This window comes from Drosophila albomicans, chromosome 2R (assembly GCF_009650485.2).
Source record: "Drosophila albomicans strain 15112-1751.03 chromosome 2R, ASM965048v2, whole genome shotgun sequence".
NCBI lineage: Eukaryota > Metazoa > Arthropoda > Insecta > Diptera > Drosophilidae > Drosophila > Drosophila albomicans.
Genome location: NC_047631.2, coordinates 18,662,471 through 18,690,426, shown reverse-complemented (window position 1 = coordinate 18,690,426; position 27,956 = coordinate 18,662,471). Strand labels below are relative to the sequence as shown.

Here is a 27,956-nt window from a genome sequence, read left to right as displayed (position 1 = left end):
TTGGCTCACTGCGCAGGTTCGCTCCCTTCTCCACAGTCATTCATATAAAAACAACGTAACACGCAACGTAAATAAACATTTACAAACAATAAACACAATGTGAAAGACTCTTTAATTTGTTTGTTTCGTGTGCTAATTGTGGCGTCTAATTTCCAAATTTTGCTGTGTAGCATAAATTATAAGTGAACAATGGCGTAATTACAACCAAATGTGAAATACTCTGCGGAGAGAATCCAATACAAAAAGTGTCTCGCGCAATCCTCTTATTTTATTACTCAACATAAATTGCATATAATTTGCACGCATTCAAGTCTTTTAAACTGGTTTGCCAATTATTGTGAAATGTAAGTATGATGAAATCAATTCGCGGTTTGTGCATATGAAGATGTCAACAAGGCACCAAGAAATTCCTGTGTGCTTGGTAAACATTATATTTAATGCACAATAGAACAATACCCACAATATGAGTCTACATGTATAATATTAGCAAATATTTATATATTAGCAATTGACACGTATCCATGTTTACGGTTAATACAAGTACACGTATTTCCCGTCATTGAAAGCTCTCTTTCATTAAATAAAAATAAAAACAAAAACAATTTTAAGATTGCGCCAGAAAGTGCAAATGTCTGTATTTATTTATTATCTGATTCTTCGTACTTCAGCGTCGCAGCTGATCAAAACAAACACATTCAAACACACACACCTACATACACACTGGCAGACTCACTCGTATACATTCATGCGTATCTTACGCTTTGTATAGAAAACCAAGAAACAGTGCCAACAACGTCAAAATGCGAAAAGCAAACAGAAAACGGGTGGCCAATAATGAGTATACCGTTGGCATGCCCACAAGACTTCTGTATGCGCTGCACACTTGCGGGAGAGAGAGAGTGTGTCAGCAATGCGAACGAATATAAGATGGTGTAATACAAATATGCCGAACGGAGTGTGTAGCGAACCAGGAACGAAAAGCTCAACAAAAATACTTGCTCGCGTTTCTTTGCGCGCGCTTGCTTGTATGTGTGCGTGTGACGCCACAAAGCAGAACAAGTTATAAACAAATTGGAAAGGCAGCTGAAAACAAAAAGCACAAAGCACATTCATGTGTATAAGACTTGTGTAGTTGTGTGCGCGCATATAAGATGCGAAGCACGGCCAAAAGCAAGTGCTAGCTAAATCAACTACGTTCGTGTTGTTACACATACATACGTACATATGCACATTTATACATACATATGTAAAGACTGGGCCAAAGCGTCAGCGTCCCCAAAATCGATTTTTTTCGTGCCAGTGACACAATAGAAGCGCACAGTGCACAACAAACAACGCAACGGGAAAAACATTTCGACATCGCGCTTGAATTCAAGTTTTCTTTGTGTTTGACTTTTGGTAGGAATAAATAAATAAATAAATATATGCTTTATTAAGTATACGCCTCGATGTGCAATATTAAGTATACGACAAGAACAAGAACTAAGAAGAAGACTCACAGCAAACATAAACAAGAGTTTTCAAGGTCGTTGCGAGCCAAAAGAAGCCAAGAGCCAAAAATGCTGTGTATATTGTAAATGTTTTAAATGGCGCATTTGGCCGCAAATGTTATTTTGTTTGTCGATCTACAATTTTTTTTTTGTTTTTGTGTACAATTTGCATTTTTCTCGCTTCAGCTGCAAATATGGAGTCGTTTCTAAGCCTCTTCGATCCGAATCAGCCCGACGATGGCTTCGATGAGGAGCAAGAACTGAATGGCAACAGCAGCGGCAGCAGCGAATACGAAATCGATGCCAATGCCAACAGCAATAACTGCAACAATAGCAATAACTTGAACAGCAATACCAAGAACAATCTGATCTTTGATTTCGAACAGGGCGCATTGCCGCCAGAGCCACAGCTTGGCAATGTGGAGTACAAACTGAAGCTGGTGAATCCCTCAAAGCAGCGCTTCGAGCATCTGGTAACGCAAATGAAGTGGAGACTGCGCGAGGGACACGGCGAAGCCATCTACGAGATTGGCGTCTCCGATGCAGGACATCTGCAGGGTCTGAGCGACAAGGACATGAACGCCTCGCTGACCACACTCAAGCAGATGGCCCATCACCTGGGCGCAAGCACCTCGGTGCTGCGGCGCAAAACAATTGCGGTGCGGCGTTCGGTGGCCGAGGTCTTGGTGCGCAAGATACCCGACGATCAGCACAACATCGAGGTGCGCGTTGCGGTGCTGGGCGGTGCAGATGCGGGCAAATCGACGCTGCTGGGCGTGCTCACGCAGGATGAACTGGACAATGGCCATGGACGGGCGCGTCTCAACATGTTTCGGCACATGCACGAGATACAGTCTGGTAAGTAGCTCTAAATAATACCCTATTTGACAATCGGAATACTAATTTAAATTCGAATGTTTGATTATGTCAAGCTCTGATATATTTTTAAAATTGCTTTACATTAATCATTTTGTTTGAGAACAATCAGTAAACTCATAATATTGAATACTATTATCGACCTAACAACATTGGCACTTGTCTTGTATATAGTACTACAGAAAAGCACTTAGTTAAATTTATAGTGATTATTTGTTTGTTTGATTATTTTTGGTTATTAGGTGACTTTTTTTTGTAACTATTATTGCATGTTCTTGTAGAATGGGTTAATGTAAAATGTAGTTAAGAAAAGCTCAAATTGTATTATGCCAAAATTAAAATATAAGAAACTAAGTGGACTTTTAGATACCCGCTATCCATGTTGAATAAAAGCATAACAGTGCGGTAAAAATGTATAATATAATATACCACAAAAATACAAGAATATACCGAAGGCCATATTTGGTATATCGTAACGAAAATAAAACCCACAGTTAATCATTATTTTCAAATATTATTTTCTTTTTAAAGAAAAAAGTTTATTTTTTTTATGAAAATAAAAAGCATTCCCATCGATTATTTAAAAATTAAATAAAACTTCAATACAATCTACAATCCCATACTCTAAAATTGTCTCTGTTATTTGCAGGACGCACCTCTTGCATCTCGCATGAAACGCTGGGCTTCGATGCCTTGGGCAATGTGGTCAACTACAAGTACAATGAGATGATGACCGCCGAGGAGATCAGCGATCGCTCCACCAAGCTGGTCACCTTCATGGATCTGGCTGGACATCGACGCTACATGCGCACCACAGTCCAGGCGCTCAGTGGCTACTCGCCACACTATGCCATGCTGGTGGTGTCCGCGGGCAGCGGCTGCAACGACACCACCGAGGAGCATCTGGCCATAGTGCGTGCCTTGGACATGCCATTCTTCATACTGATAACCAAAACTGATATCACATCACCGGATGCCACGGTGCAGGAGTTGCGCACACTGCTCACCAATATCGGATGCCGCAAGGTGCCATTTGTGGTGACCAACACCGATGAGGCTATTTCGGCGGGCTCCAATCAGGTGTCCGAGAATATTGTGCCCATCTTTTGTGTCTCGAATGTGACAGGCACTGGCCTGAATCTAGTCACCAAATTTCTATATGTTCTCTCGCCGGGCATCAGCAATGCGGAAAAGGATCGCCTCGAGTTGGAGCCATGCGAATTTCAAATCGATGAGATCTTTCGGGTGACCGATGTGGGTCCCGTCGTGGGCGGTCTGCTGGTGCAGGGCGTGCTCACCGAGAACATGCCCATGAAGATTGGACCATTGCCCGATGGCAGCTTCCATGCCGTCAATGTGCACACCATACATCGCAACAAGGCGCCATGTCGAGTGGTCCGCGCTGGGCAAAGTGCCTCGCTTTCGTTTACGCCGTCGCAGGAGTTGCCATCGCTGCGAAGCGGCATGGTGCTGCTGAGTGACTCGGGCAACATTGATGAACCCTATGGCACATACTTCTTTCAGGTGAGTGCAGCTGCAGAGTCACCAAAAAGTCACCCAAATAACTTGTGTTTCATTTTAGGCCAAGGTTTCGGTGCTGTTTCATGCGACGGCCATCTATGTTGGCTTTCAGACCACTGTGCACATTGGCAGCATACGCCAAACGGCCGTGATACGCGGCATCATGGGTGGTGAGAAGCTGGGCACCAATGATTCCGCTTCGGTGATGTTTGAGTTCGTTGGCCATCCGGAGTATGTGCGGCCTGGAATGCGCATCTTGTTCCGCGAGGGAATGTCCAGCAAGGGCATCGGTGTGGTCACTCAGGTGTTTCCGGTGAACAAGACGCGCGCCAAGTAGAGAGTTCTTGAGAGGATTGACGTAGAACACACAAAAACACACACAATCACCGGCAGAGTACCTAGCATTTCTTCTTCTCCAGTTGACAAGCTTAATACTTACTCTAGTTTATCAAGAACTATACACAAAAAAAAAAAAAGAAAGATATCGCCTATATATATCTCAAATTGAATATAGCAATGTACATATTACTAGAGCTTAGTGACAGACTTCATAAGTCGTTGAATTTGTAGCAGATCTTCATTACATTTAGTTTTCGCGAGTTCTGTGATTTTTTCGTTTAAGCTCAAAACTCCAGTATAATATTATTACCTTAATCTAATTACCAAGTTATAAAGATACATATACATATAGAAGAGTATATCTGCTATATAGTAATATGCAGGAATCGGAGATTCTGTAGATGTCACAATTTCAAATTGAATACGAATTTCTTTTTTCTAATTTTGTTCACACGCATACTTAATTAATAAATAAAAAAACTAGAGGATAACAAATCGTTTTGCTCGGCAATTAATTTATTAACAACAACTCACTACGTGTGCTCCTTATGACTATGCAACGATGCATCAATATCACTGCTCGGGACTGCTGGTCCAGCGATTTCCTCCGCCTTTGCGGGCACAACGGACTTGAAGCGAAAGAGCACAGGTATTTGGTCAAATGACGCCAAGCCATGCAGCTCAAGCAGACGTATCCACGACAGCAACGAGTCCTTGGTGGAGGTGCCGGTGGCGCAGATGGCAAAAATTGTGCCATCATCCTGCTGATGGACCGAACGCACCTTGCCCAGTTGATTGTGTCGTCGTGGCGGCGCACGTCCAAAGAATGGCACACCGATCTGGCTGACATCATCATCATCCAGCTGCCGTTCGTCCAACTGTGCTAGGAACTCGGCATCAGCATCTGCACGCAGCGTAAAGTAATTAATGCGACGATTGCGTATCCAGATGTGAAAGGGTCCCTCGATGTAGAGCGCTTTTTGTGGCGAATGCTCTTTGAGCAGTTTCGACTGCTCGACACTCATGCCACTCACTATCCAGGTGTCGTCCAACGAGTCCTCCAGCTCCTTGGTCTCGAAAACATCTACTTTGGAACGCAGATCCACGGTGCACATGCGTTCCACGGCCAGCTTAGCGACTTCCAGAGTATCGTCGGGAACCTGGTCGGGCAGTGGCCATGGCGAGAGGTTTTTGAATTTGGGCATCCAGTACATCATGCGCCAATACTTGCGCAATGGATGCCCCTTCTTGCCAAATACATTGAGCAGCATCGCCTCCATTTCGTAGTCGGGCATAACGCCGAAATCCTCCATTTGCTCGAGGAGATCAATGATGCACTGCTGCTGTTTGGGATAGTGCATGAACTCGGACTGGAATACATTCGTTGGAATGAATTTGCCCTTGGGCATCACATTGATTAATGCCTTGTACACTTCTAGATCGTGCTCCACACCAAAGTCGGGCATGTGCTTCAATGCCGCATAGATGAATTCCACATGGTTGCGCCGATGAACATCGCGCTCCTCAAAGATTTCCACCATCGCTAAGTAAGAGTTCTTCGTCTTCTCCTGTGCCGCTCCAAAGGGGTTGCGCACAGCGGGCAGACTTTTGGAGGTTCGTTTTGCATTATTACCATTCTTGTCATCTGCATTTCGATTTGCTTCGTCCGTTGCATAATTTCTCGTCAGGATCGTCGGTGCTCTGTGTCTGTAGAGTGTTTGTGTGATGCCGCTTTGTAATCGCAGCATGCAGTGTAATTTGCGTATCATTTTTATTTACAATATATTAAAAATTGAATTCAACTAAATTCGGCGATTATAAAACAACAACAAACACATTTTGCAACACTGTCCAATAACAAACAGCTGATTGCCGATTTAAAAAAAAAACATGCAATCGAACCAACAAACCAATCGATGCACTGTTATCGAAACAGTTTGGTATTTTTAATCGGTATTTAGAATTCAAAAGAACCGCTCAAGTTGTATAATATAGACTAATTATTTTTGTTATTATTATATTATTAAAAAATATAAAATAGTTATTTTACTAATGTTTAGGTTTTAATTTGCACATTATTATTTGTAATTTGGAAACATTAAAAAATTTATTTTAATTAATTTTGCATAATAATTAGGTTCTTTGCCGGAAATTTAATACTTGCGATAAAAAGAAAGTACTTTTCGCGCTAATAGTTGTATTTAAAAATCTCACTACACATTTTATTACATTGTCAAGAGAGTTTTAAAGTCATATCTTTAGGTCAAAACAACTTCTTATACTATATACGTTTAATATATTTTGTGGGAACGGAAATACCTTAATCGCAAAACATTTCAGTTTTGAGCGTTTTATAAGAGACGTAAATGTTTGTTTTTCATAAGGGCACTTTACAATTGAATGTTGACACATAAACGCTTAGTCCAAACCACCCCCATCGATCAATCAAGCAAGAACAAATCGAGCTTGTTTGATGTGATCTGACGAAAAGCCGCTGACCCGCATAACGAAAATGTTTGGATGGTGAATGCTCTAATGTACTCATCAGCTGCTAAATGTTGTGACGATATTTAATGTAATTTTCGATGAATACTTTATGGTGCCAGCAAAACTCAAATGCGCGTTGATTATAAACGTCATTAAAATGTCAATGCAGCGGGCGCTATAAAATGGACAACTGGACTATAGAAATTGAGGGCGCAAAGAGAGAACGTAGTCTGAAGCTCATTAATAAACCAATCAGTTCTTTTTCGTTGCCTGTTTTTGTTTTTTTTTTTGATGGTAGCACTTAACACCACTTAACTGTTAGAAAACAGTCGATTAGCTAGAGAGCAGCAAGCAGACCACTGACCACTAAACGAGATCCAGAACAGAACCGAGCAGAACACATAATTATTTCGATGCCCGGTAGTTGCGTAACTCACACGTTCCCAACACGGTCGAAAGCAATGACCGAGCTGAGACCTATGTAGTAGATGGATAATACTTATACACGATATATATGTATGTGTTTGAGTATGTGTAATAATTAGGGCAGACTGTCAGATACAAATTCCGATACAGCAAAAGATTCTGATTGAGATACAGATGCAAGAGTTAAATGAATTTCACAAGTTGTTGTGCGCTGTTGATTTCGTTAAAAGAAAATATGTATTTAAAGTGCGATAATGGCAACTTAAAGTTCTATATTATATAATAGCATAATCTTTTCTTAGCTTAAGGGAATCCCTTTCAACTAACTTTAAAGGGTAACCCCATAAAAAAAATCTCTTAACTATTTGTTATGAAATATAATTTTGAAATTTCTGAATGAATCAACTATATATTTATCGTATATGCATATAACATAAGATGGTTATTTGTTGACACTTTAAGATGCAAAAGAGCTTCAGGTTTCCAGCATGATCAATTCATCTACTGTGCCGTCGTTTGCAATTTGATTTTTGAGATTGCCATTGCGTAAACAATTATTAGAATTAAACAAAGAAGCATTCCCTCTACCTTAGAGCGTAATATGCACATCATTTTATTTATTATTTTTGTTTGTGCGTCTCTTGCATTCAATTTTCAAGAATTCCACGATAAGCGTTCGACGTGCTCACAGACGTCTATAAGTACATACTAAATTTAGGTTTATGCTCCTATATATGTATATTCGTAGATATTTGGTTGATGTATTTGTAAATGCAAGCAAAAAGTTGCGCCAAAAATTGTGCAAATAATAAACTTGGTACTGCCTGCAATACCCTGTAAGTACGGTGAGTGGGTGTTATGCACTAAATGGTAGTTACATGTATTAAAAAAAGAAAAACAAAGTATCTTTGATTGTGTAAATCATTTAATATATTTGCGCATACCAAAAGAGTAGATACAAATAATACTTATTATAGGGTATTTCACAGTTCGTTCATCGCTCAAGATTGCCGTTCACTCACTTATTATATACTAGGTATTATATACTAGGCAAAATTGTCGGTCGCATGACGTTTGTTTTTTGTTCGTGTGCATTTCGAACCTCGTCAGGCATTGTTCTTTCCATTCGCATATCTAATATATATTGAAATTCATTTTCTATAATATTTCTTAGCATGTATTTTTCGTTCAATTTAAATTAACCGAATGTTTGCTATATTTTCAATTAGATACTTTTAAAGCGAAACCAATGTCAGCCGCAAACACATAGCTGCTATATGTATACATCTATTTCAGCGCTATGAAAAAGTATCTTTTGAGTTTGCAACCTTGAGATGCACAGGAAGTGTAAGTTGAGCAAGTTTTTCCTACTGCAGCTTTTTCCTGCCAGTAACTCTAGACACAGTTCTGCAGTGGCTATATGTTATTTATAGAAGTCTAGCATCAAGTGACTGCTCTTCTTTATTACACATTGCATATTGTGTGTATCTCAGCCAAGAGAGGGGAGCACAAGTCACAAGTCGTGTATGTATCTTGTGTGTCGTCTGCTGCAAGTGTGTATATTATTCGGTGAGTTTTCGTCATGCGTTCACTTTGCATGTGTGTTTGCGTTAAATGCGCAATTATTTAGACAGGAAGTCAGGCGCAGCCGCCGTTGCAGGCAGTCTGCGATGGATAGGATAGGAAAATGCAAGACGGCAAATGCAGTCTGGCAAACGTGGCAAACATGGATGGAAGGCAGGGCGTGTGACAAAACAATAAAAACAACGTAATGAAAAACTGAAGCGGCGCATAACTAAAATAGCAGAAGTTAAAAATAAACAAAACGCGCACACGCTCATCTGATGACAGACAAAGGGCAGAAACCAGGCAGATTGCATGTGGATGTAAATGTGGAAATTGGTAGCGCACGCGTGTGGTTCCATCAACTAACATATATATGTACATAAAGCTGATCATATGGCTGGCGTGGGCAGCTGAAAAATACAGAAGAGCAACAGAACTTTGCGCAAATGCTGACAGCACGAGGCACAATATTTGGGCAGCTGCCGCGGGGCGAAGGGCAACAATGTAATGTAATATGCCAAAAAAAAGAAGGAGGAAAGAAAAAAAAATGATGCGCATTTATAGTTGATTGAACAAGTATCAAACGATCGACTGACCACTGACGAGAATGACCATATGCTGTGTGCCCGAAAGATACTCAGATACATCAGCTCACATCACGGGCAACCACTAGAAAGCATCTCATTTGATTTTCCCTGCATCGCGTATCACATTACATACGTTAATAGAGTCCATTTGTGTGTTGGGTCGTGGTTCTCGATTCAAAAAGAGTGCAGTCAGGAGAGGGTAGAGAGCGGAGAGCAACCACCAGAGTGGGAAAGGTCACCACACCCTGGCTCATAACTCATCTGAACCCAAGTCAAGCGGTCCAACTCTCTCAAGACATTCTATTGTTAGAGAGCTGCATTAAAAACGACAGAAGAAAAACACAATAAAAGCAGGAAAAATCTAAGACAATAAAAGAGGCAATAAAAAGGCAAAAAATGTTGGAAAAAAAACGAAATAAGTAAAATAAAAACCAGTTGGAAAAGCCGCCACACCACGATCTAAATGTCTATCAATTATGCTGGTCTCCAGCAACGCTCTCGCTCTCTCTCTCTCTCTTTCTCTCTCGCTCTCCCTCTCTCTGTATTGTTTAGCATTTTCCAGTCGGCTGGTTTTTCCTTCATCGCTGTCGTCGTCGTGACAATTGTCGCTTGGCTTTCGCGTTCTGCGATCGCGTTTCTCAACCAGTTTGGTTGTGTGAAAAGTAACGGACTGCTCTGAGATTTCTGCAAGTGGGTCAATCGTAAGCATGTTGTACTATGTGTTGCAAGTCTAGCGTGCCGTGCCACACATGCAACGCCAAAAGGCTAAACGTGAACAGGGCAACTACTGACCCACTCGCTGTTTCGAGTGTTGCATGCATGCGATGTGCTCGTAAAGCAGCCACATTGATTTAAGCAACTGCCCCAGACACATGCGCCATGCACACACGCTCTACTACTTTATAGAGATACTATATCATCTTCAAGGTGTTGTCAACACACTCACATAAACAGACAGATTTTCCCCGGGCCAGGCGCAACCCTTTCCGTCAGTGAATTATGAGCTGGACATTGGTCATTTGAAACGGGACAGCTGGTGGGCCAAATTTGGCCGAGTCGCGACTGTTTTCTTTTCCTTTTTTTTCCCTTGAGAGGCATCAACACCTTTGCCTAATTGCGGCGACTCCAGCTGTTATCTATGCGCTTAGAACTGGACACTTCGCGGCCGCGGCGAGTCTGCAAAATGCAATCGGAGGCGCGTGAGATTTATTAGCTCCCCGAACTCAGACTCAACTATTACAATTAAGTTTATATGCCAAGAAAAAAAAGAGACACAAACGCATTTGTCTGCCCGAAAGTAATGATAAATGAAGAAAATTTGAAGCACTGGTGATAGCAAAAAAAAAAAAAACAATAAAAATAATAATACGCGAAACTATTACTCGAAATTCATGATTTATTATAAAGTTTTTTTTTTTACTTTTTATTTGAGTCTTAATAAGTCAAATTACACAATACCTAAATTAAATTAATCGATAATTGTAATTTGTAATTAATTTGCTGATATCTTATTTTTATACCCGCTACCCATAGGGTAGAAGGGTATTATAACTTTGTGCCGGCAGGAAATGTACATATGTATGTAACAGGTAGAATGAGGCATCTCCGACCCTATAAAGTATATATGTATATTCTTGATCAGCATCAATAGCCGAGACGATGCCATGTTCGTCTGTCCGTCTGTCCGTATGAAACACTGGATTTCAGAGACTTTAAGAGATAGAGCTATATTTTTTTTTCGAAAGCATTTGTTATGTTTGCACGCAGATCAAGTTTGTTTCAAATTTTTGGCACGCCCACTTCCGCCCATGCAAATCAAAAAAATCGAATAACAAGCGTAACTTTGGAGCTAGAGCTGTGAACTTTGGCATGTACAATTATAACTATAGTAATTGTGATTCCTGAAATTTGATTGCGATCCGATAAAAATTGTGGAAGTTATTAAAGAAATAATTTTGCATGGGCAAAAACGGCTACTTACTAGGGGTCTTAGTTGCTTTGGCCGACAATCTGGTATATTGTGCTGTCTATGGTATTTTTTGAATGTGGTACTATATCGATATAATAAATGTAACAATTTGTATATTTTAAGTATTTAAGTATTTTTGGTATATTTAAAAAAAAAATACCGCAATATCTTGCTGTTATTCAAAATGGGTAGCGGATATCTCACAGTCGAGCACACTCGACTGTAACTTTCTTACTTGTTTTTAACTAAGCAATGCTGCAATTTATACGATTTGGATGTTGAAATTCGGGTCGATTTATAAACCATTTATTAATCAATGGACGATCTTTCGGACTTTTACTGCAGCAACGTTTAATTGTTGATTTTACTTGATTAAAATATCTATTAGAATAATCTGAGTTTTTATTGGGTTGAGTATCTGAAGCGATATGAAATTATAAAAACTTGCTATATGTTTTTATGAATGTTATTCTTACCATCAATAATTTCCTGGACTCTTTTGTGTAAGTAATCATAGAGTGATCCACAATCTGCGTACTCGAGAATGAGGCCTATGCTTTCTTTGCGATAGACACCATATAGTGTTACAATATTTTCATGCTTGACTTGTTGCAGATTGCTTATTTCCCTCAGAATATTTGATTCATCATATTTACTATTCGCTTCTTTGAAAACTTTGACAGCCACTTTAATTCCAGACCAATTTCCTATGTGTACATCACCAAAGCTGCCACTCCCAATCTTCAAATAAACATTTATATAAAATGAAAACGACTTTTTTTTAGGTCTTAACTTTCTTACCATGCTTATCAAATGAACATCTTTATGGTGCACAGTAATGTCTATGTTGTCCATCATTGAGTATCGCAAACAGACTAAAACGTCTAGACTACAACTGCCATTAAATTGCATATTGCTCATTGCGCAGATAAGAAGTTGTTATCAATGTAAGTGGTTTGTTAGAAACAAAATTGTAGTATGAATTAATCGGCGCTGTCGAGTGCCTGTTCCTGTTAGCATTAATTTATAATAACTAAGTGCTTTGATATAACTTACTATTTATTCTTTTGATAAAAGAATATAGATATAGATAATACTTAAGATTCAAAGCTGACAATTAATCAGCGATTGTGAATGAATCATTCAAATGTTTAACAAAGATAAAGATAAGATATGTTTCATAGACCATGAACTATATTTGTAGATTATAAACTTAAGACCCATGCACCCAGAAAACAAGTTAGAAATCTATAATCGAGTGTTGTCGAATGTGAGAAAAAATAATAATACACGAAAGTACTCGTACAACAACGGTGAAATATAGTAATTGAAAACACATTCGTATTCCACATATTGAATACAGATTGAAATCCAATATTGTAATTTGTGAATTAGCTTCGAAGTTTGAGCAGCTATATAATCAAATTATTGATTAATTATTTAACTTTTATTATTTTTAATAAGTCAAGCAATGCTTAAATTAATTACTAAATTACAAAAATATATATATATATAATATATATATAATTTATATCCGATTGAAAATAAATTTTCAGGATTTATAAAAACTATAAGCTAGGTATTCTCGTATGTACAAAAATCTTTCAAATCGCTTTACAATTACGCTTACTTATCGATGTTTTCGAATTGGTGGGATGTGTGCGTCAATAACAAGTGATGTCTAAAAAAATGGTTAGCTCTTTTTATTGAACACAGACGTTTCAGAATTTTCTTATTACATAAAACAAAAATTTTATATCTTGACAGTGCAAAATGTTGTTATTACCTTCATCTAAAATAGAACCCAACTTATAAAGTTTTTGCTGATAGCACTTGTGGATAATATTAAAAAAGTTTAAATATATAAAAATAGGTAATTTTTGTTTATTTAAGAAAGTTTGATCTTGATTAAGGATTTTCACTTCTGAGTCTCATTTCGATAGTTTTGAATTCTTAAAATAATGATTTAGGACTTTTTACTAGATTTTAGCACTTTTTTCTGTGCTTTATTACCGTTGCAACATTTTCATTCTTCCACAACAATTGAAGGTATACTAAAAACACAGAAAAAAGAGCTAAAATCTAGTAAAAAAGAAAAAAATCTTAAATAATGATACTTCAGAATGCAATTTTTTGTATTATTTATCTTTGAATAATAGATGATAAAAAATTTCCATATCATAAACACTACGACCCAATATTTCGCGTCTCTTGTTCTTTGATTTTAAAGCATCTTTATCCAATATCCAGAAATCTTGAATCAGTTTCTTAATCATTGAACGTACTGTGTCATTTTGCTGGCAGCAAAGTTCAATAATACATTTTACTTGAAGAAGGAGACAAATCATTAGTATTTCAGTATAAAATTCTGAATCGGTAATATTGTTTCTTACCACTAAGCATCACGTCAGCCATATGTCTATAAAAGTCAAGCGGATTCTTAATATCTTTCGATATTAATTCCCATAAAATAATGCCGAAACTGTAAACATCAGCCGCTTTTGAGAATTTCTTTTTTCCGCCCTATGTAAATAAATAAAGTTTTTTAAGATTTTTTCATTCTCCATATAGAAACATACCGACCCAAACTTCGGGTGCCACATAACAAACTATTCTATTAAAATCCGGGTTACTTATTGTAATTTCATTCGCTTTTCCCAAATTGCATATTTTCAATAAGCGATATTTATTGAAAATAATTAAGTTGTCTAGGTTTAGATTCCGATGTAGTATATTTTTGCTATGCAAGTACGCCAATCCCTTTAAAAGAAATGTGATACCAAGAGAAATTTAAAGCACTTTATACTTACTTGGGCACATTGCTGTATCCACTCTATTTTCTGCCAGATATTAAAGTTTTCCTCTGTATAATGCAATAAATGGTACAGTGATCCACAATCTTCACCCTCATAAATGATGCAAATTCTGTTATCGAGATCCTTAGAAACTCCATATAATGTCACAATATTCCTGTGGTTCAAATCTCTAAGTTTATAAATTTCTCGCAGGATAATAATTTCTCTTTGTTTATTGGGTGGAATTATTTTTAGAGTAGCTCTTCTCACGAAGAATCCAGATCGCCAAAATGCATTGCAGACAATACCATATCTAGTTTTTGTAACTTGTAAACATCAGCAACATAAGTAAATGAATTTATCGAAACATTTCTAGTTCCTTACGATTTTTCTGATTTCAATATTTTTGAAGTTTATGGGTATGTAAACTTTACAATCAATTCCAATAAAAGACACAAATTCTTTCATAGTCGGCCGATTTTCTGGATCTCCAAACACTTCTCTATTATTGGCTTTATGAGACCAGAATTATGGTGAATCCCAATATAATTTATATTCAGACGATCCCCGGAAGCAATAAATACAGCTATTTTTAAGACAGGGTTATGCATCAAGATCAAGTTTGTCCACGATTTGTGGCAAGTAAATTTACTCCCTCTCTCACTGTCAAGATGTGTTGTTTTCTTACCTGTTGCTTCTAGCTTAGGGTTATGCACTAAGGAAACTAAGTACTTCTTTATTTTTGGTATAATAAATGGACAACTTTTATTTTATAGATATTTTCCAAATGTATTACTATTCTAACGTCCGACAAAACATTACGAAATTAGAATGAAAACCACTATAGATGGAAATATTTTTTGTTACCGAACCGATTTAAATTGATATAAAAAAAATCATCACCACATATTCCACAGATTTACTAGTGCATTAAGTGAAGAAATTAAAATTTTAATCAGCTCCTTAGTATCTGGACGGTATTCTGCAGTTTTCAGGCATTTTTCAATAGCGTTTCTTATTTTACGAATATCTGAGCTTCCAGTCTGTATAGTATCTGAAATTAAAACGATTAGCTTTGGATTTTCGAGAAAATTATTCTTACTATTAATAATTTCCATAATAGTCGAAGGTTGTTTATTTTTGAATTCGACAACTGGATTCTTTGCAGTCACTATTTCCCACATAATTATGCCAAAGCTGTAAATATCAGAATCTTTTGTGAACTCCCTTTCTCCGCTCTATGCCAATAAATGTATTTAATATTATTAAGATTTATATATATGTATATGTACCTACATGAATTTCTGGAGCCACATCTTCAAATTCTTCAGTTTTATCCACTTTTCCAATAAAGAATATTTTTACATTACGACAGTCGTCGAAAAGTAACAGGTTATCAGTTGTAAGATCACCGTGGACTATATTATTGCTATGCAAATAGTCCAAACCCTACTAAGAACATGAGATCTGGAAAATGCAGTTTCAAATGCGTTTCAAACTTACCTGGAGACACTGGTAGATCCATTTTAGTTTAGGATAGGAATCTCTATTACTACATTTTTGTGTATGAAATAAATGGAAAATCGATACAGTTGCACATTCAAAAAGCAAGTAAATCGATTTTTCCGAATGCCTAGAAACTCCATATAATGTCACAATATTTTGATGTCTTAATCCTTTAAGCTTATAGATTTCTTTCAGGGCATCCATTTGCGTTTGTTTGTTTGTTAGAAAGAATATCACATCCACTTTTTTGTCAAAATGTCCAGATCGCCAATGTGCTTTACAGCCAAAACCATATCTTTGTTTCGTTATTATTGGAATTCTATTTATCATCTCCATATCTATATCTATATCTATATCTTTGAAGTTTATAGGTATGTAAAGTCTTAAATCAATTCCTAGAAAAGATACAAGCCGTTTCATAGTCGGTCGACTCTCTGGATCTCGGTCCCAACACTTTTCAATTATTGCCTTTATAAGATCAGAATCTTTACAAATGTGTATGTCATTTATATTTGGGCGAGCACCTTGAACAATATGTCATTTAAAAAATTAGTTATACATTTTTTAAAAATCTTACCTTTCATAATTTTATTTTGGATGGCCAAAGAGTGTATATTTTTTTTTTTTAAGTCATCAAATGGCTTCTTTTCAGCGAAAACTTCCCAGAAAGTGATGCCATAGCTAAACACATCACACTTTTCCGTATATTTACCATCAGCAGTCTATGTAGTATTAGTTTAAAGAATTAAAATTTTATATTTTATACCTGATTATGTTTAAAGAGATACTTACACAAACTTCTGGAGCCATATAACCAATTGTCCCAATCAGTTCCGTATTTTCTGTTGCATATTGTTTTACAGTACCAAAATCGCATATTTTCAATGTGCGGTAATTATTGAAAAGTAATAGATTTTGTGTTTTAAGATCGCGATGAATTGTTTTTTTGCTGTGCAAATATTCCATGCCCTATAAAAAGAGTGAGATTAAGCTTTGTATAATACTTACATAAATCATACAATACATACATTGGCACATTGCAACATCCAGTGAAGCTTTTTGATGTTTGAAACTTTTACGGTCTCTAGATGCAAATAATCGTAGAGTGATCCACAGTCTGAGTACTCGAAAACGAGGCATATGTGTTTTTGGCGACAGGAGCCATGGAATGTGACAATATTTTCATGCTTGAGTTCTTGTAGATTGCGGATTTCTCGAAGAATATTTGTTTCCGAATCTTCATTATTGCCTTTTTCCAAACATTTCACAGCAACCTTCATACTATTATTTGTTCTCCAAATTCCTTCATATACAACACCATAGCTACCACTTCCAATCTTTAAATACACATTTATGCTATGAATAGTAAATGGGAACGATTTATTCTATAGATCATTACTTTCTTACCCTCTTTATCAGTGTAATATCGAGTGAATTGTTCATGTCGAAGAACGCGAATTGACTAAAATGTCTCAACTACGATTGCTATTTATTCAGACAAATTGTACATAACGTTGATAAGAACTTGTTATCAATATGCAACACAATAATAATGCAATACAGTAATAAGGTTTTAAGTTTATGGATTTCTTTCAGGAAACCCATTTCCGTTGTTTATTGTATCGAATTCTTTTCACATCCATTATTCTGATTAAAAAACCAGCTCGCCAATATGCTTTACACCCGAGACGACATCTAAGTAATATCAACATCAGTAAATTATTTTATATTAATATCAATATTACCTTACACATTCTGTAATATCTATAGCTTCGAAGTTTATAGGTATGTAAAGTCATTAATCAATTCCTAGAAAAGAGACAAGAGGTTTCACAGTCGGCCAACTATCTGGATCTCGATCCCAACACTTTTCAAGTATTGTCTTTACAGGATCAGAATCTTTACAAATGTGCATGTCATTTATATCTGAACGAGCACCGGAAACTACAGGACTTTTAAAAAATTAGTTATACATTTTAAAAAATCTTACCTTTTATAATTTTATTTTGGATGGCAAAAGGGTGCATATTGCTATTGATTCGGACAAATTGCTTATCACGCTGATAAGAAGTTGTTATCAATGCAAGTAGTTTTGATTAAAAAGTCATGATTGAAGAAATGGAGGGTCATTGAATTCTGTATTAGAACGTTATACCAACAGAAAATGGAAGACATATTTTTTATACCCGCTACCGATAGGGTAGAAGGGTATTATAATTTTGAGCGCACATAAAATGTACATATGTAACATGCAGAGGGAGGAAAAAAGCATCTTCGACCCCATTATGCAAATATATTTATATCAATATCGCTATGATATACATGAATCGAAAAAGAAACAAATAACAGCGCAATCTTAAAGTTAGAGCCGAATTTCGGTATTTACGATTATAATAAATAATTTTATTAGGCTAAAAGAACTGCTGCAGTTCGGTTTTAGTTGCTTTGGTATACATACATATTTGTATGTCGGAGAGTAAGTAATGCAGATTCGACACATTGTCACTGCGCAGCTGTGCGTGCGTCTCGGCACATTGACGCTGCGTAGTTGTAGGTGCACTTTGGCATTTTGGCACTGCGTAGTTGCTTGTGCGTTTCGGCACATTGGCACTGCGTAATTAAGAGTGTGCATGTTAGATTTCATCATTCTTTATTTGCGCTTTGTTGGTTGTCCGCATTTTGTCGCTTTGCCTAGTACAGTTATTGCGGGGCGACAGCGTCGAGATGTCTAAAAATGCCAAAAAATTACAAAATTCTGTAATCCAGCCTTATAACGTTTTTATTTAGATTTGAGTGTTTTCGTTCATAGCTCAGTTAGTCGAGTTGTTGCAAACCATTTTCAAATGCAGTTGAATCGATGATAAATATTTCGTAAAGTCCTCAATTTTATTATCGCTTATTGATTACTAATACAAAACAATAAAAATTATATACTAATATTTCTTTGATTTTATAATAAGATTTTTTGGGCTTGATAAACTCAAATAACAAGCGTAATTTGAAAGCTAGAGTACATTTTGGTATATACAATAATAACTATTTTCAGCCTATTCAACAGCCGAGACGGACGAGACAGTCGTCTGTGTGTCTGTCCGTCCGTCCGTATGAAACACTGGATCTCAGAGACTATAAGAGATAGAGCTATAAATTTTTTACGACAGCATTTGTTATCTTTGCACGCAGATCAAGTTTGTTTCAAATTTTTGCCACGCCCACTTCCGCCCCCGCAAATCAAAAAAATCGAATAACAAGCGTTATTTTAAAGCTAGACTTACGAATATTGGTATATACAATAATTATTGTAGTAGTTATGATTCTTGGTTGCGATCAGATAAAAATTGTGGAAGTTATTAAAGAAATCCTTTTGTATGGGCAAAAACGCCTACTTACAAGGGGTCTAAGTTACTTTGGCCGACAATCTGGTACATTGTGCCGTCTATGGTATATTTTGAATGCGGTACTATATCGATATACCAAACATATCATTTGGTATATTTTAGTATTTTTTAGTATTTTCGGAATATTTTGAAAATGATACCGCAATTTTTTGCCTTTATTAAAAATGGGTAGCGGGTATCTCACAGTCGAGCACACTCGACTGTAACTTTCTTACTTGTTAAAGAAATACTTTTGTATCGGAAAAACGCTTACTTACTAGGGGTTTTAGTTGCTTTAGTTGACAATCTGGTATATTTTGCACTCTATAGTATATAATGAGTCTAGTACCACATTTATATACAATTTGGTATATATTTTAGCATTTTGTATTATATTTTAGTTTAAAAAAATACCGCAATATTTTGTTTTAATTCAAAATGGGGTAATGGGTATCTCACAGGCGAGCATACTCGACTGTAGCTTTCTTACTTGTTTCTTCTCAGTAATAAAAAATGGGATCTTATATCAAATGTTCTTCAAATCAAGATGTGCTTTCTAACACTAGGATTTTCATGTTCTTGACGCACTTTTGAGACCAATATTCTTAATACTATGACCAAAATCTTGATTTAATATTTTTTTTCTGAAGAATTTATACTTTATGACGGCTGGCAAAAATCCTCTACTGAATCCTCCCCGAGGGTGCCGGCTGGGGTAGGATCTGTATTACCTCATTGTCAGCGGGTAACAGATCTCTACTATACGTTGACGTTTCAGGTACTGCAGATCCTAGCTGAGGACTCTGCTCCTTATCTCTCGGGCATATGTCTGGAGTTAAGAAACAAAATCCATGGTACGAGGTGTCTGGCGGTCAGACTGAAAACGCTATGGGGGGCTCCCAAGAATAAAATTAGCCAATATGTCTCAGAATGGAGCATATAAATAACTCAACCCGAGCTGGGATGTCAGCTCAAACGTCGGTGGAACGCGTGACTGCTACCACCGTTGGGCACGGGGGGAGAGATCCTCTCTGCGTGTCGCCAGCGGTCACACCTCTGATGCGGTCGGAGCAGGCCGAATCAGTTGCAACGGGCCTGAAGGAGAAGGCCAAAAATAAGGCGGCGACCCGCATTCGCGCAAGACTCAGTGGCGTCGCAAACCTGTCCGTCAAGGATCAGGAGAGGCTTGCCTGGGCCAACACGTGAATACGTGAAAACCGGTTGGTTCTACCGGCCCTGCCAACAAGAAGGTGGCGTCCATGGCAAGCAAGCGCCAACGGTCCGCTGAGAGTCCCAAGTAAGGGGCCCCAGTGAGCAAGAGGCTGCGAGCACCTGGCTCTACCCAAACGGACTCGAACAGAACGAAAACTGCCAGGCGGCAGCTCGCCGTTGCTCTCAATGACAGAGGGGACCCTAACGGGAAAATGTCTGCAGAGCGGTGGCGGTTGACCCATAGTAAGCTGGTCGACGCACTGTTTGTTAGGATGGAGACAGTCCAATGCCTACGTTCGAAGGCACTAGCTGGATGAATGGTGTCAAGATCCTGACATGCAAGGACGACCCAACATTGCTGTGGCTGCAAGCGACCGTACCCAAACTGGATGGGCTGTGGGAGGGGGCCAAGCTGGACGTGGTGGACAGGAATAATATTCCGTCTATGTCGAAGACGAAAGACCTTTTCCCCATAGTTGTGCAGGGCGAGCGGGCGCTTGAGCTGCTTAAAAAGCAGAACCCGGCCATTCCGACGAGTGATTGGTCCGTGCTGAAGGTTGATGAACCTTTACCCAGTGGTGGACAGCACGTGATCATTCAGATCAATAAGGAGGCCGAGGATCTGCTATATAAGCGCAATGGGAAGATGGCGTGGGACTTAGGTAGCGTGTACCTTCGCCTCAAAAAAGTCATCCCAACGACCAGGACACACACACGCTGAGGTCAGGGGAGGTTGAGGCAGATCTCGGTCTTGAGAGCGTGACCGACGCCACCCAGCACCTCAGCTTGACTGATGAGAAGGAGGAGGTCGGGGATGATCCGTCCATGCAGACGCGCACCCCCGCGAGTTTGCTAACCTCTAATGAGTGTGCTGCAACTCAACCTCCATAAGTCCAAAACGGCTTCGGCCGAGCTACTCCTTGCCCTGGAGGAAGTGTCCGCCTACGCGGCTTTGGTTCAAAAACCGTGGATAGCGTCGGGCAACACGGTTGCTGGACTGAAGTCGCCTAACTACGATTTATACGTCCCGACATTGGTAAGTAGATCGAGAACTGCCATCCTTGTAAAAAAGGGGCTAAAAGCTCATCTACTACCTAATTACAGCAATAACGATCTAACCGTGGTCATGCTGGAGAGCCGTGAAGGATGTTTGCTGCTGGCATCCTGCTACATGGCCCACGATATGCCGGCTCCTCCTGACGAGCTGCGGAAGCTGGTGGACATGGTCTGCTCCTCCAACAAACATCTTATAATCGGAACGGACGCCAACGCCCACCATAGCGTCTGGAGAAGTCCCGACATTAATGACAGGGGTGAGTCAGTTCTTAATTTTATCATTAATTATAAGCTTAGTCTAGCCAACAGAGGTGAGGTATCTACCTATGTAGGTCCCACCTCTTGTAATGTGCAGGACTTAACTATTGCGACTGAGTGTACCAATGTAGAAGAGTGGAGGGTCCTGGATGGACCCTTCTTACCGGATAATAAGTACATTCAATTTACCATTCCTTTTAACAGGGTACCTGCGGCTCATCCGTTCAGAAATCCCCGTAATACGAACTGGGCGAAATTCTCTAGCCTTGTTTCCAAGTCTCTTGGTCCGCCGGGACACATCAACTCGGTACAGGACCTAGAAACAATTGTCAATGTCCTCTCAGCAGAACTACTTTCCGCGTTTCGCCAATCCTGTAGGCTCTCAAGACCGACGAGAAGATCGAAGCCACCCTGGTGGAACCCAGATCTCGCATCGCTACGTGGGGAGCTTACTAGCATGTTTCAACTTGCTAAGAAGGCGGATACAGGTCTCTCCTGAAGTCCTACAAGAAGATGATCCGATCATCCAAAAGGTCTTCATGGAGAACCTTTTGCTCAGACCTGGACAATATCAAAGACACCTCCAGACTGAGGAAGCTGCTGTCCAAGCAGACTTCCAGTCCTAGTCTGTTCAAGTCGGGCGATGGAGTGTGGACGGAGAGTAGTGCTGAAACTCTTGAAGCTCTCAACTCATTTCCCGGGATGTATTCGAATAGAGAACAGTGACTGGCAGCTCTTTCCTAGTCTCTCAGTTATGAGACCCTCTGCCGGTCTAATTACAGATAATAAAATAATTTTGGCTATCGACTCCTTTGCGAAGGTCAGGTCGCCCGGTCTCGATGGACTTTCGCCAGCAATGCTGCAAGCCAGCATTCGTGGCTATCGGGTATCTATTTGGCATGCCTCGCATGGGGTCATATCCCCACGCTTTGGAGGACCTCGAAAGTCATTTTCCTGCCCAAGGCGGGCAAATGCAGTCATGTGGTTCCATATGACTTCCGGCCTATCAGCCTAACCTCTTTCCTGCTAAAAACATTAGAAAAGCTACTTGATTTGCACATCAGAAGCAACTCAATGCATCTGTTGTCCCCAAATCAGCATGCGTATACTAAGACATTAAGACAGCTCTCCATGATCTAGTAGCCTCCATCAAAAAAGCAGACCATTACAAAGAATATGCCTTGAGTGCATTTCTTGATATTTCAAGCGCCTTCAATAACGTCACTACTGACGCTATTATGCCTTACCTTGCACTATGCTAAAGCCGAGCCAAGCAGTAAAATACCTAGGTGTGGTCCTGGACAGCAAACAGTCGTGGAAGCTCAACGTGTTAGAAAGGGTGAAGAAGGCCCCCGGAGCCTTGTACATGGCGAAAAAGATGCTTAGTTGCACTTGGGGCGTCTCTCCTAATCTAATGCGGTGGATATACATCTCAGTTGTTCGCCCTATCCTCACCTATGTATGGTGTTCTAGTGTGGTAGCAGGCCACGGAAAAAAGGACGTACCTATCCATCATGGAAAGGACACAGCGTCAAGCGCTACTGTGTATCACAGGCGCTATCAGGTCGACGCCTACTAAAGCCCTCAAGGTAATAGCTGGTGTCGAACCGTTGAACCTATACGCGCAATCCATAGCCGCAAAATCGTCCCTAAGGATTGCCGCAACAGGCAATCTGGGTCTGCTAGGCTATGGTCACAGCGCCATTGGTAGGGAGACTATTAGAGACTTGGACTATACTATTCCCCTTACCAGTACTGACCATATAAAAACAATATTCTTGGAACCGGACTGCTGGCGGGAAGGGTTATGCATTCCCGAAGCCCTCAACCTCTTCACCGACGGATCGAAGATGGATGATGGTGTCGGAGTGGCCATATACTGCCCAGACCCGGTCTCCTAATATTCCTTTAAACTCCCAGACCATTGCAGCATCTTTCAGGCTTCCAGGTATCTATTGGATCTCAAGCCACCAGGGCATCGATGGAAACGAGATCGCAGACACTCTCGCCAAAGAGGAAGTGGGGCTCGATGTCGGTAACATGTACAATGTTCCGATATCCCTGCGAACTCTAGGCAGTGAAATTGAGGTGCGCTCTAGTCTTCAATGGGACGCGAGCTGGCGCAATGCCAACTCGTGCAAGTCTGATGTGTGCTCTACTAACACAAACTTAACCAAATTCGTCATGCAGCTTTCAAGGAAAGACTGCAGGCTAATGCTAGGCATTTTAACTGGTCACTGTCTGTCAGCTGGCCATGCTGTAAAGCTGGGTATCACGAACAGTGATCAGTGCAGGAAATTCAACGAGCCCGGGGTAAGGAAACACTTGCATCTTCTCTGTAGATGCCCAGCGTTATCCCGACTCCGGCTGAAATACCTTAATTCGTCGTGCCACAACGATCTTCGGGACATTTCACGGCTACCTCCTAGGATGCTGCTGGCTTTGGCAAAAAATGCATCCATACTGTGCGACTTCTGAGACGAAGATACGCTCTACCGGTACAGCTACGGACTTCCACTGGTCTATGCCTTGCCCCGTACAGGGGCAGCCGGTCCCACCTAACCTAACCTACCTATTAAATGAACATCTTTATGGTGCACAGTAATGTCTATGTTGTCCATCATTGAGTATCCATCCATCATTAAATTGCATATTGCTCATTGCGCTGATAAGAAGTTGTTATCAATGTAAGTGGTTTGTTAGAATCAAAATTGTTGTAGGAATTAATCGGCGCTGTCGAGTGCCTGTTCCTATTAGCATTAATTTATAATAATTAACTGCTTTGATATAACTTACTATTTATTCTTTTGATAAAAGAATATAGATATAGATAATACTTAAGATTCAAAGCTGACAACTTATCAGCGATTGTTAATGAATCATTCAAATGTTTAACAAAGATAAAGATAAGATATGTTTCATAGACCATGAACTATATTTGTAAATTATAAACTTAAGACCCATGCACCCAGAAAACAAGTTAGAAATCTATAATCGAGTGTTGTCGAATGTGAGAAAAAATAATAATACACGAAAGTACTCGTACAACAACGATGAAATATAGTAATTGAAAACACATTCGTATTCCACATATTGAATACAGATTGAAATCCAATATTGTAATTTGTGAATTAGCTTCAAAATTTGAGCAGCTATATAATCAAATTATTTTTTAAGTATTCAACTTTTATTATTTTGAATGTCAAGCAATGCTTAAATTAATTACTAAATTACAAAAATTTGAATAACCTCTATAATTTATATCCGATTGAAAATAAATTTTCAGGATTCATAAAAACTATAAGCTAGGTATTCTCGTATGTACAAAAATCTTTCAAATCGCTTTACAATTACGCTTACTTATCGATGTTTTCGAATTGGTGGGATGTGTGCGTCAATAACAAGTGATGTCTAAAAAAATGGTTAGCTCTTTTTATTGAACACAGACGTTTCAGAATTTTCTTATTACATAAAACAAAAATTACAGTTATATCTTGACAGTGCAAAATGTTGTTATTACAGCCTTCATCTAAAATAGAACCCAACTTATAAAGTTTTTGCTGATAGCACTTGTGGATAATATTAAAAAAGTTTAAATATATAAAATAGGTAATTTTTGTTTATTTAAGAAAGTTTGATCTTGATATTAAATCTTTCGAAAAAAAAATATAGCTCTCAAGTCTTGAGACATGGCATCGTCTCGGCTATTGATGCTGATCAATAAGAATTATACTTTATAGGGTCGGATTTTCACTTCTGAGTCTCATTTCGATAGTTTTGAATTCTTAAAATAATGATTTAGATTCAAGACTTTTTACTAGATTTTAGCACTTTTTTTCTGTGCTTTATTACCGTTGCAACATTTTCATTCTTCCACAACAATTGAAGGTATACTAAAAACACAGAAAAAAGAGCTAAAATCTAGTAAAAAAGAAAAAAATCTTAAATAATGATACTTCAGAATGCAATTTTTTGTATTATTTATCTTTGAATAATAGATGATAAAAATTTTCCATATCATAAACACTACGACCCAATATTTCGCGTCTCTTGTTCTTTGATTTTTAAGCATCTTTATCCAATATCCAGAAATCTTGAATCAGTTTCTTAATCGTTGGACGTACTTTGTCATTGTGCTGGCAGCAAAGTTCAATAATACCTTTTACTTGAAAGAAGGAGACAAATCATTAGTATTTTTCAGTATAAAATTCTGAATTGGTAATATTATTTCTTACCACTAAGCATCACGTCAGCCATATGTCTATAAAAGTCAAGCGGATTCTTAATATCTTTCGATATTAATTCCCATAAAATAATGCCGAAACTGTAAACATCAGCCGCTTTTGAGAATTTATTTTTGCCGCCCTATGTAAATAAATGAAGTTTTTTAAGATTTTTTTTCATTCTCCATATAGAAACATACCGACCCAAACTTCGGGTGCCACATAACAAACTATCCTATTAGAATCCGGGTTACTTATTGTAATTTCACTCGCTTTACCCAAATGGCATATTTTCAATAAGCGATATTTATTGAAAATGATTAAGTTGTCTAGGTTTAGATTCCGATGTAGTATATTTTTGCTATGCAAGTACGCCAATCCCTATAAAAGAAATGTGAGACCAAGAGAAATATAAAGCACTTTATACTTGCTTGGGCACATTGCTGTATCCACTCTATTTTAAGCCAGATATTAAAGTTTTCCTCTGTATAATGCAATAAATGGTACAGTGATCCACAATCTTCACCCTCATAAATGATGCATATTCTGTTATCGAGATCCTTAGAAACTCCATATAATGTCACAATATTTCTATGGTTCAAATCTCTGAGTTTATAAATTTCTCGCAGGATAATAATTTCCCTTTGTTTATTGGCTGGAATTATTTTTAGAGTCGCTCTTCTCACGAAGAATCCAGATCGCCAAAATGCATTGCAGACAACACCAAATCTAGTTTTTGCAACCTGTAAACATCATCAACATAAGTGAATGATTTTATCGAAACATTTCTAGTTCCTTACGATTTTTCGAATTTCAATATCTTTGAAGTTTATGGGTATATAAACTTTACAATCAATTCCAATGAAAGATACAAGTTCTTTCATAGTTGGCCGGTTCTCTGGATCTCCATCCCAACACTTCTCTATTATTGGCGTTATGAGATCAGAATCATGATGAATCCTAATATAATTTATATTCAGACGGTCCCCTGGAGCAATAAATACAGTAATTTTTAAAACAGGGTTATGTATTTGTTAATTATTATTAATCTTACCATTAATAATTTTCTTTTGGACAGCCAATTGGTGCAAATCTCTAAAGATATCAAACGGTTTCTTCTCGGATAATACTTCCCAAAAAATAACGCCAAAACAAAATACATCGCACTTTTCTGTAAATTGTCCATTAGCACCCTAAATAAAAATTATTAAAAAAATAAATTTTATTTCTAAATGCTTGTAAATAAGTTCTTACACAAACTTCTGGAGCCATATAGCAAACTGTCTCATCAATTTCCGTGTTTGACGTTACAAATTGCTTTGCTGTGTTAAAATCGCAAATTTTTAATATGCGAAAATCATCGAAAAGTAATAGATTTTGTGATTTAAGGTCACGATGAACTATTTTTCTTATATGCAAGTACTCCATACCCTATGAAAAGAAAGAGATGGAGATCTATACGTACAGATCGCATAATACATACATTGGCACATTGCAACATCCAGTCAAGTTTTTCGATAAATCCAACTTCAGCAAGCTTTTTGTGTAAGTAATCATAGAGTGATCCACAGCCTGAGTACTCAAAAATGAGTCCTATACTTTCTTTGCGATAAATACCGTTTAGTGCGACAATATTTGCATGCTTGAATTTTGTTAGATTGCGGATTTCTCGAAGATGATCGATTTCAAAATCCTGAAGAGATATTTTCACTGAGACTTCTGCTCGATCATTATTATTTCTCCAAATTTCTTCGTGCCTAACTCCATAGCTACCACTCCCAATCTTAAAATACACATTTATGTATATGTTATCATATGTGTAAAAATAATAAACGCAAATGATTTGTTCTTACCCTTTTCAGCAAGGACACCTCCTTATGATGCTTAGTGATGTCTATGCTGTCCATGGTGAAGAACACGAACTGACTAAAACGTCTTCAATATGATTGCCGTTGATTCGAACATATTGCTCATCCCGCTGATAAGAATTTGTTATCAATATGTAATACAAGTGGTTTTGATAAAAGTTTATGATAGAGGAAATTGAGGCTTAATAAATAGAACGTATGACAACAGGAAGTGAAACATTTATGCTATGAATAGCAAATGGGAACGATTTAATCTATAGGTTATTACTTTGGTTAGTTGGATAACAAGTTCGAAGGATAAACCTTTTAGTTTTGAGTATATTCTTATCAATATATAGTCGTCCAGAATATAAAAATATCTTTAATTCCGAAAGCGACATTAGCAAATCATTATTTTCTT

General features: G+C 38.1%; 4 protein-coding genes and 1 long non-coding RNA gene across 7 annotated transcripts; 1 reads left to right on the top strand and 4 right to left on the bottom strand.

Moving 5' to 3' along the window:
• The first annotated feature begins 50 nt into the window (after positions 1-50).
• Positions 51-4,721, top strand: LOC117576660 (GTP-binding protein 2). Of its 2 annotated transcripts, none has more exons than XM_034261615.2 (4): positions 51-344; positions 1,677-2,348; positions 3,016-3,890; positions 3,949-4,721. In XM_034261615.2, the coding sequence occupies exons 2-4, from the start codon at positions 1,685-1,687 to the stop codon at positions 4,222-4,224; spliced, it is 1,815 nt and encodes a 604-aa protein (XP_034117506.1). In that variant the 5' UTR covers positions 51-344; positions 1,677-1,684; the 3' UTR covers positions 4,225-4,721. The 2 variants fall into 2 exon arrangements, with proteins under 2 accessions (XP_034117506.1, XP_034117507.1); XM_034261616.2 differs by lacking the exon at positions 51-344 and adding an exon at positions 1,266-1,398.
• A 3-nt stretch (positions 4,722-4,724) lies between these two features.
• Positions 4,725-6,073, bottom strand: LOC117576662 (evolutionarily conserved signaling intermediate in Toll pathway, mitochondrial). Its single transcript, XM_034261619.2, has one exon. The coding sequence runs from the start codon at positions 5,993-5,995 to the stop codon at positions 4,760-4,762; it is 1,236 nt and encodes a 411-aa protein (XP_034117510.2). The 5' UTR covers positions 5,996-6,073; the 3' UTR covers positions 4,725-4,759.
• A 7,310-nt stretch (positions 6,074-13,383) lies between these two features.
• Positions 13,384-14,459, bottom strand: LOC117573965 (uncharacterized). 2 transcript variants are annotated; one of them, XR_004572736.2, is made up of 4 exons: positions 14,072-14,459; positions 13,841-14,021; positions 13,655-13,784; positions 13,384-13,587 (listed from the first exon to the last, which is right to left on the bottom strand). It is a non-coding gene; the product is annotated as an uncharacterized LOC117573965 (long non-coding RNA). The 2 variants fall into 2 exon arrangements; XR_004572734.2 differs by having other exon boundaries at positions 13,845-14,021.
• A 1,336-nt stretch (positions 14,460-15,795) lies between these two features.
• On the bottom strand, positions 15,796-16,842 carry LOC127565930 (mitogen-activated protein kinase kinase kinase 7-like). Its single transcript, XM_052006868.1, has 4 exons — positions 16,591-16,842; positions 16,355-16,531; positions 16,140-16,284; positions 15,796-15,857 (listed from the first exon to the last, which is right to left on the bottom strand). The coding sequence occupies exons 1-4, from the start codon at positions 16,840-16,842 to the stop codon at positions 15,796-15,798; spliced, it is 636 nt and encodes a 211-aa protein (XP_051862828.1).
• A 6,161-nt stretch (positions 16,843-23,003) lies between these two features.
• LOC127565929 (mitogen-activated protein kinase kinase kinase 7-like) lies at positions 23,004-27,655 on the bottom strand. Its single transcript, XM_052006867.1, has 4 exons — positions 27,542-27,655; positions 27,172-27,471; positions 26,943-27,119; positions 23,004-23,081 (listed from the first exon to the last, which is right to left on the bottom strand). Exons 1-4 carry the CDS (start codon positions 27,593-27,595, stop codon positions 23,004-23,006), a joined length of 609 nt encoding a protein of 202 aa, XP_051862827.1. The 5' UTR covers positions 27,596-27,655.
• Positions 27,656-27,956: the final 301 nt, after the last annotated feature.